The sequence below is a fragment of the Aquarana catesbeiana genome, linkage group LG07 (assembly GCF_042186555.1).
Source record: "Aquarana catesbeiana isolate 2022-GZ linkage group LG07, ASM4218655v1, whole genome shotgun sequence".
Classification (NCBI taxonomy): Eukaryota; Metazoa; Chordata; class Amphibia; order Anura; family Ranidae; genus Aquarana; species Aquarana catesbeiana.
Window position 1 is genome coordinate 285,671,504 of NC_133330.1, and position 9,695 is coordinate 285,681,198.

General features: G+C 48.0%; 1 protein-coding gene across 1 annotated transcript; it reads right to left on the reverse strand.

The window, feature by feature from the left end:
• Window positions 1-211: 211 nt before the first annotated feature.
• On the reverse strand, window positions 212-3,640 carry LOC141102979 (uncharacterized). Its single transcript, XM_073592048.1, has 2 exons — window positions 3,318-3,640; window positions 212-1,191 (listed from the first exon to the last, which is right to left on the reverse strand). Exons 1-2 carry the CDS (start codon window positions 3,502-3,504, stop codon window positions 212-214), a joined length of 1,167 nt encoding a protein of 388 aa, XP_073448149.1. The 5' UTR covers window positions 3,505-3,640.
• Window positions 3,641-9,695: the final 6,055 nt, after the last annotated feature.

The window sequence follows — 9,695 nt, forward strand, 5'->3', positions numbered from 1 at the left end:
TTTTAAGTACACTTCCCGTCTATCAAAACCTAACTGCCTACCCTCAGGTCGGGCGTCTCCCCTCCGAGCCCCCCAACACACATAAGAATGGCCCATAATCCAGACCACTCTTGGAGCTGCACCTGAAATTAAAAGAAAACAAACCATGCTCAACATTGACCAGTTAACTACTGTCCCACCGGCCATAAAACCACAAAAACAACCTAACTCCTTACAATCTTACCGCTAGTTGAGGTCGCACATAAGATTGAAATCTGTTAGACTCCCACCGCCCAATCCGTTTTATTGTTTCCACCTCCATACCCAATCTGGCCGCCTCTGTTGCGGCACCTATCCGGAATGAATGTGATGAAAATTCCCGCTCCTCAAGTCCCAGCCCAAGCAAACATTTTCTAAAAACAGCAATAAACTGAAAACGCGATAACATATCTCCATTTGCATGTATCAATAAAGGGCCCTGACAATCCGGCCTCACTTTCAAAAATTCCCGTACTGCACCCACTGGGCACTGAGGGGATCCCAGGATGGAATAAACTCGCACCATCCTGCCTCTCCCCTCCTGATCTGTCTTCGACTTCCGTAGGAATATCGATACCCCGTCCTCCTCAAGTGTAACCTCTTTACAACCAACTCCTCCTTGCACTGTTTTTGAAGGGCTAACCAACTCCCCTATCCTGAATGCCCCAAAAAATGCTAATACAAAAGCTACCTTAAACAAGCTAACTTCGTAATCAGACGAACAGACCCCCCTCAATTGTTCCACAATACCCCCCAGTATCTCGAAAGTTACTGGTCTCCTTGAATCGCGCTGAACCGCCGCCCTCCGATAACCTTTCAACGCCTGTCTCACCCAAAAGTCCTTGGTGAAGTCGGGCTGCCCTTGTAGCTTAAAAAGGAAAGCTAAACCAGCTAGCTGTATACTGATCACAGATACCGACGCACCCTCGTTAAATTTTCTTGCCAGATAATACAGTAATAGCGAACGCACTCCTTGCCCTACAAGTTCCTCCCTCAACGCTCGCCCAAAGGACATCCATTCCTGCCAAACCCTATTGTATGCTGCCCAAGTAGCCCCACTTACCGACCGCTTAATCCATCCCTCGACGACTCCAGTGCAATCTCCCACAGCCAGTCTGGACAAGGCACCCCCTGTTGCTCCGCTTCCGGCGCCAACTCTCTGAACCTGTCCCACTGGAAGCGAGACAACGCATCAGCAATTACGTTTTCCACCCCCGGTAAGTGAACAGCATGAATGAAGACATTCAGTTGTAAGCATCTTAACACTAAGTGTTGCAGCAACCTAATCACCGGCGGAGATGACGCCGTGACCCTGTTTATCACTTGCACCACCCCCATGTTGTCCCCATGAAAACGCACTTTCAGATCCCTGAACGATGCGTCCTTCCGCAAATCTTCCAATTTCTCCTCAGGCAATCTGCATTCCATCGCATCCGAATCTAATACAATACCTAAGAACGTGATGACCGAGCAGGGTCCCTCCGTCTTATCGGCTGCTAATGGAATGCCAAATTTTTCTGCTATGTGCTGTAGTGACGCTAGTAGCACTGCACAGACTCTAGAATCCGCCGGGCCAATGCATAAAAAATCATCCAAGTAGTGAATTAGCGAATTCACTCCGGATACATCCCTTACTACCCACTCTACAAAGGAGCTGAATTGTTCGAACAGCGCACACGATACCGAACAACCCATCGATAGGCATTGATCAACGTAAAATCCCCCATTCCAATGACACCCCAGTAACCGAAAGCTCTCGGGGTGCACTGGCAGGAGTCGAAAAGCTGATTCCACGTCTGCCTTTGCCATCAACGCCCCTTTTCCGTAGTGGCGCACCCACCTCACCGCAGCGTCAAACGACGTATACGTCACTGAGCACGCTTCTTGGTCAATGGCATCATTCACGGATCCCCCTTTTGGGAAGGATAAGTGGTGAATGAGCCTAAACTTATTGGGCTCTTTTTTGGGCACCACCCCTAGAGGTGATACCACCAAATCCGCCACTGGCGCCACTGGAAAAGGTCCGCTCATTCTACCCAATGCAACCTCCTTCTGTAGTTTTTCCAAAACCACTTCCGGATGTTGCAAGGCTGACTTTAAATTTTTGGGTACTGGGGGGACAGCTGCTAGATTGCATGGAATCCTAAATCCTACCGTAAAACCTTCTTCTAATAGCCGTGCAGCTTGCCTGTCAGGGTACTTACCGAGAAACGGTCGCATCCTTTCCACCATCACCGGAGTCCTCCCTTTTGTTCCCAGCTTCTCCCTGACGACCTTTTCCTTGCTTAAAACACCTGGATGACGGATGTGTTCCCCCGCAGCCGGAGCATTCGTGTTTAAACTTACATGATCCTCCGAACCTGCAAACCCCGGAATTGTACTGCCAACAGACCCCTTTTTTGTTTCCAGCCGCATGTCCCTGGGTTGACGGTCCACCGGCTCCCCCCTGAAAAAACGGATTCGGTGCCCTCGCCGTCGTCATCAAACGCATCCACAGACTGATGTCCTTGTGGTCCCAACGTAGTTCCGGGCGCACTGCTCTCCGCTGCCTGAACTGTTCGTCGTACCTCAACCATGCCGTACCCCCATATACTCTATACGCTTCCCCGATTGCGTCCTGATAGCAGAAAAGCGCCGAACAATGTTCCGGCTGTTTTTCCCCTATCACACTAGCCATGATTGCAAACGCTTGCAACCAATTCGTAAATGTCCGAGGTATCAGCCTATACCTCCTCTTTTCCTCGTCTTCCTTTTTGGAATCATCCGGCTTGACTCTATCGAGGTTGAATTTTTCCAAGGGCAGTAATGAAAATATTTCAACATACTCACCCTTCCATAATTTTTCCCGAACCTCCTGTTTCAGGTGAGCCCCCAACGGTCCTTCGTAGCAGACGTACACCTCGCAGCGGGCTGCGTCCGCCAACCTAACAATATCTTTTCCCGCCGCAGCCTCCCCTGACTGCGCCGCCTTGTCCTTCCCCTGCGCTGCTACGCTCGCCACGGCCTCCTGCGCCGGCACCGCGACATCGGCTGCAACTGTAGGTATGGCCCCCCGCCCTGCGTTATCTAATTCCTTTTCCGTCTGCGGTACCCATGCAGCTATTGGCCCCCCCGCCGGCTTCTCTGCTGCCTCCAGCCTCTGCACAAGCTCCTTAATTCCTGTCAAAAAAAACCCAAAAATCCCGGAGCACCTCCCCCCTTGTCAGTTCCTACCCTACTTTCCACCGAACTTCCAACCCCAGCTCCTGACACTGTTGCATTATTTAAACTAGCATTTGCAGTATCATGTGTTAACTCACCGGGCTGCATAGGTGTCGCCCCATCAGCCGACCGTCTGCTTTCTCCTGGCCCCATCCTCCTGTGCAGCTGGGCCGTCTCCTCTTCCGATCCGGACATCTCTTCTCCCTCGCTCCGACCCGCGTCTTCTTCCGCATCAGATACTGGCCCGCCCGGGACGTTGACCGCGGCTGCCGCACTACCCGCCATCCTTTCCTTCCTCCGCGCAGCGAATCCGCCCGTTGACTTCCGGACAGCCTTCCCAGGACCGGTGTGGGCTACCGCAGTCCTGCCGGCCTCCGCTCTGGTTGGTAGTAATCCAGTCCTGTTCCTCCCTCTATCCTGCCTGTCCCCTGCTGAAGTGCTGGAAGGCCCAGGGACAACTGCAGGCGTTGCATTGGCAGCGATGGCGGAGCTCACCGCCGTCTTCCTGGGGGCGGGGCTTGCGCTCCCCGCGCGTCTGCCACTATTGGGCCTATCTCCTGTCCGTCCTCCTGCTGGGATCCTCTCCTGTCCTGTCGGGGCCGCCCGCCCGCTGACCCGCTCTCTTCCCGCCGATCGTTTCGCTGGTGGGCCCCCCTGTACATTTGGCACCATGTTACCCGGGTGCCGCTGTGAATTAGTAACGCGGTCCGGTGAGAACCGCTCAGGCGGTCGGGAGCGGCGCGCTCTGTGACTGCCTCTCTCTCCCTCACTAGCTGGCGCGCTGGGAGCCCGGATCGCTGCTGAGATGGTCTCCTGCAGCCATTCCGCCCCCCGCACCGCCGCTTCTTCCCTTAACTGGGACATGAGCCCTTCTAAGTCAGACATGGTGTGGCACTGACCTGCTCCCTGAACTTTCCACGATCTTCTGCTATCCCTCCCAGAGCGGGAAGCCCTTTTAAATGTCCCCTCCCCTAATTCTCCCTCCCCCTCGGCTCCACCATAATCCTCAAACATTAACCCTTACCCTGTTCCCACTGTCATGTTCGCCCTTTGCCTACAGCATTGCATGCTGTTGCTCCAGGCTTTTCTTTACAGTGCCCCCATGTAATGTGCTGTGCCCACTATGTCATGTGCTGTGCATTGCAGTGCCCTCCATGTCATGTGCTGTGCATTGCAGTGCCCACCATGTAATGTGCAGTGCCCACCATGTAATGTGCTGTGCCATGCAGTGATCCCACCAAGTAATGTACAGTGCCCACCATGTAATGTGATGTGCCATGTAGTGCCCAGCATGTCATGTGCAGTTCCCACCATGTCATGTGCTGTGCCCACCCTGCCATGTGTTGTGCCCAGCATGTAGTGTGTTGTGCCCACTGTGCAATGTGCTGGGCTGTTCAGCAGTGCCCACCATGTCATGTGCAGTTCCTAACATGTAATGTGCAGTTGCATTGCTCACCATGAAATGTGCTATGCCATGCAGTGCCCACCATGTAATGTGTTGTGCCATGCAGTGCCCACCATGTAATGCGCTGTGCCCACCACGTCATGTGCTGTGCCATGCAGTGCCCACCATGTAATGCGCTGTACCCACCATGTAATGTGCTGTGCCATGCAGTGCCAACCGTGTCATGTGCAGTGCCCACCATGTAAATTACTGTGCAGTGCCCTCCCTGTCGTGCCCACCATGTCATGTGCTGCGCCATGCAGTGCTTACCATGTAATGTGCTGTACCCAGCATGTAATGTGCTGTACATTGTCCACCATGGCATGTGCCGTGCAGTACCCACAATGGAATGTGCTATGCAGGGCTCACCATGTCATGTGCAGTGTCCACCAATTAATGTGCTGTGCTCACAATGTAATGTGCTGTGCTGTGTCATGCAGTGCCCACCATATCATGTGGTGTCATGCAGTGCCCACCTTGTCATGTGCTGTGCAGTACCCACCATATAATATGCTGTGCCCACCATATAATGTGCTGTGCAGTGCCCACCATATAATGTGCTGTGCCCACCATGTAATGTGCTCAGCTGTGCCTGCCATGTCATGTGCTGTGCCCACCATATAAGGTCCTGTGCCCGCCGTGTGCATGTGCTGTGTTGTGCCCACCATGCAATGTGCTGTGTTGTGCAGTACTAACCATGCAATGTGCTGTGCCCACCATATAATGTACTGTGCCTACCTTGTAATGTGCTGTGTTGGGCAGTGCCAACAGTGTAATGTGCTGTGCCCGCCATGTAATGTGCTGTGCTTCGCCCACCATTAAATGTGCTGTATCCATGTATCCACCATATAATGTGTAGTGCCAACTATGTAATGTACTGTGCTATTCCCCCCCCGGTGTAATATACTATGCCGTGCCCCCCACAGACTCACCCCCTCACTCTCACCCCCCCTCTCTCTCTCTCTTTCACCCCCTCTCTCTCTCACCCCCTTCATCCCCCATTCTCTCTCTCTCTCTCTCTCTCTCTCTCTCTCTCTCTCGCCCCCTTCAACCCCCTCTTTCCTACCACCCTCTCTCTCTTTCACCCTCTCTCTATTCCCCTTTTTCTCACCTCCTCTCTCTCGTCCCCATCTCTCTCATTCAACACCTTTCTCTCTCTTTTCCCCTCCCTCTCATCCCCTCTCTTTCAGCCCTCTATCTCGCTATCACCCCCCCCCCCCCTCTCTCTCTCAACCACTCTCTCACACCCCTCTCTCTCTTTAATTTAATTCAACAAAAAATTGTTTGCGTTTTCATAAAAAGGCCCACCAAAATCCTTAGCACCAGGCCCATGTTGCTCTTAATCTGGCCCTGATCATCCCCCAGCCTGACATAGGTCTTGGTCGCCTGTGACTTTTTTCCCCCCGACTTTCTGTGGAAGTATATTGAACAGGACATACAGTAAATGGATTACTCTGATAACCTTGCAAATTATTTTCATTGTATATGCATCACTGTCTGTTTATTTTAGTTTTAAATTGTAGATAGCAACTATATGTTTAGCACCTTTATAAGCGCCATACGCAAAACATGTCGGGCTATGCATGAAGAGATGGTGAAATCCTCTACCATCTGAATATTATATCAGTTTCTCAAGCTGTTATCAGTTTATATTCTTATTGATTGTGGATCAGCGCCTCTTTCTACCAATGGTGCACAATGGTACTATGATTTTAAATGTAGTTGTCTTTTTTATAGTATGAATTCTATTCTGTATCAATAAAGCATTTATATTTTACTTACCTGTTGGAGTTGTGCCCATAAAGTCCATGAACTACTGGACTTATTATGATTCACACAAGTTGGAGATTTGGTCAGAATCAATGTGTCCTCAATGCTGAGAAATGCAGGCAGACACTTATCCATCATGCAATATTATCAGGGAGGCGTGTGACCCCAAATGTATTCTGCAGCAGGACAATGACCTCAAACATGCAGCCAATGTCATTAACAACTATTTTGCGTAAAGAAGAACAAGGAGTGAGGGTTTGGCCACCACAGAGCCCTGATCTCAACATCACCAAGTTTGTCTGGGATTACATGAAGAGACAGAAGGATTTGAGGCAGCCTACATACACAGAAGATCTGTGGTAAGTTCTCCAAGATGTTTGGAACAACCTACCTGCTGAGTTCCTTTAAAAACTGTGTGCAAGTGTACCTAGAAAAATTGATGCTGTTCTGAAGACAAAGGGTGGTCACACCAAATATTGATCTGATTTAGATTTCTTTTCTGTTCATTTATCTTCCATTTTGTTCATTGATAACCTTAAATCATTAACACTTCTATTTCTGAAAGCAATTTTAATTTACAGCATTTTTTCACACCTGCCTAAAACTTTTTCACAGTACTGTATATCCTAGTGATGTGACTGTCTTGCCATCCCCCCGAACAACTTCAGTAAAGTGCAGTGATGCTAACTATCATGTGGACATTCCATTTTCTGGATATAAAGGTCTAGGGCCAGGAATGTCGTGAGGAGGCCTATGGCGCGGAGCAGGGCAAAAGATGATGGAAGGGTCAGCCTCAGCAGGAGGGATTGTGTTCTAGCAGGGCTGGATCGGTGGTAGGGCCTTGTGCTTGGATGTAAAAATGAGCCATGTTTCAGGACGTTGTCCCTTTCTCGAGTCCCTTGACTTGAGTAAGGGGCCACGTCCTGAAACATGTTGTCTTGGTAACTGGCGTCGTCTTCTCCTCTTCCTGGTGCCCTCAAAAGTGTTTCCCCACCTGCTGTATCGAGAATCGACACATTAGATGTCTTAGCACATTGCTAGCTCCTTTCTTGTCATCATTGGAACAGTGCCATTTCCCTCTGCTTCATTGTTGGCTGTGGACACCGCACACTATTACTATAGAATGATTTTCTTGGTGTTATTTAATTCAATAAACTTAACAAGCTGTTGCCTTAAGTGAATGACAGAGCCACACATCCGAACTATCCTCACACATGGATTATCCAGAGTTCATTACCTATTGTTTTTATTTTGGGGAGTTCACTTAAGCGCTTTACTTGTGTTTAATATCAGTTTAAAATAGGAAAGCAGGGGGTCTGACAGGATCACCAGGAATTTCCTTCAAAGGAAGAAATACAAAGAAAACAGGATACTTTTTTTACTCAAGTACATAGTACAACATACACATATCAGTTATATGAAATGTTGGGGTAATATACTCTGTCATCTTGGAGAAGGGAGGATAAAAGAGGAGGGAGAAGCAGGGGAGCGCCCTGCCATCCTAGGCTACAGGTCTTTGTATTTCTATTGGTGCACACAATGTAGGGAGACACAATACTAGTCCCCACATGCAAGAGTAGCTCCATACGATGCTGCAAGAAAAAGAAGCCACCCTGAAATAGGAAAACTGGGGCAGTATTTATGGCACCAACCTAAATTGGACCATAGGATTAAAATATAAAAAAGTTGTTTCTGCACTGTAAGTTTGGATAATTTTCTTACACCCAATGGTATGCAGATTTATAATGACAAAGATCAATTTAATGATGTTTGATTCAGTGAACCTAACTATCTAATGGGGTCAGGAAGGCACCATTGGCTTATAACGTATATTTTTTGGGGGGGTAGTGGGTTATTTTGCCTTCCTCAGAACTAAAATTTCTGGAGTATGTGAGTGGTTGAACCTGAAGGACATTTTTCTTTTAGCATCCTAAATAACTATGTAATTATGTAACCCTCTTTTCCATTAGACTTCACTTTGTTTAATCACCAGAAAATTTGGACTTTCCATGCATGCTCAGAGATGTAGCCCCGTATCTCAGTATTATTTCTTAATTTTGCAAACATCTTCTCTAATGTTAAACAATAGTATAAATAATGCATCTTTCATTGACTCATAGTGCTGCCTATGGTGATAAACACAACATCAAATTAAGCGACTACACATGTTTAAATAGCTATTAGACACCGCTGGGCTAATGTGAAGATAGTTGCGGTTTCATAACGGTCATTATTTCACATTAATAAAAAAGATTAATAAAGGATGCTTTAGCTCACATTTTGCATAGAGCTGTCTTATTTTAAGAGGATCATTTATGATGCAATGAAAAAAAAATAAGGAGCAAAGGAATAAACAATTTTCTTTTAGGAACTTCAACACGCTGCTTTGCACACAGCAAAATTGAAGTAAGCGTAAGCCCAATGGGGGCGAATCAATAACACGGTTGAGTTAAAATTCTGGCGGTGTGTGTATATTGTCAGACTTATTTGCACCAAATTCATGACACCCGTGTATAGATTTCATTGTTTGTACTGACACAAGTGACATATTCATGTACTTCGATTTTTACTTTTACTTTGTCGCTTCATAAAGAGATACCATCATGTTGGTGATAGGAATGTGAAGGTAAATAAGACCTTTTTCCCATGTTGGAATAAACTGTGTTTCATCCTTAATGAAACTATTCTAAGACAATTCTGTGATGGACTACACTATATAGATAGTTCTCACCCAAGAGTAGATAGATTTCTAATGAGTATTTATGACGCTTTTTATGAATATTACAGACAGTGTTTATATACTTGCTATGTGTGCCTTCATAATCCTGTTATATTAATGCAAGTCTACCGAAGTCCACACAATTGAAAACAGTCGGCTTTATGACAGTCAGGGCCAGGACTGGGGAAAGGGGTGGCAGGAAGGGCAGCTGCCATGAATGCAGTGTCTTTGTGTGTTGTTGAGGGTGGGGAGGGAATACCATGAGGCAGCAACCTGTAGAGTACATTCAGCTGCGCTGAGAGCCTATCCTCACCCCTTCTATTCTTTACTGGAGTAGCACTCTCTAGTTGTGCTGGGTGTCAGTGTAGGCACATTTCTTTTAGCTCAGGGCTAAGCCTGAGCTGTGAATCTGGGTCAGGGTTCAGTGACACCAGGCTGGGTGACTCATCCTAGCAACCTCTCTGGTGCCTCCCCTTGTTTTCTGGGACATTGGATAATGTTCTAGACATGGGGTGGAGGTTAGGAGGAGCTGCTTGGCATATT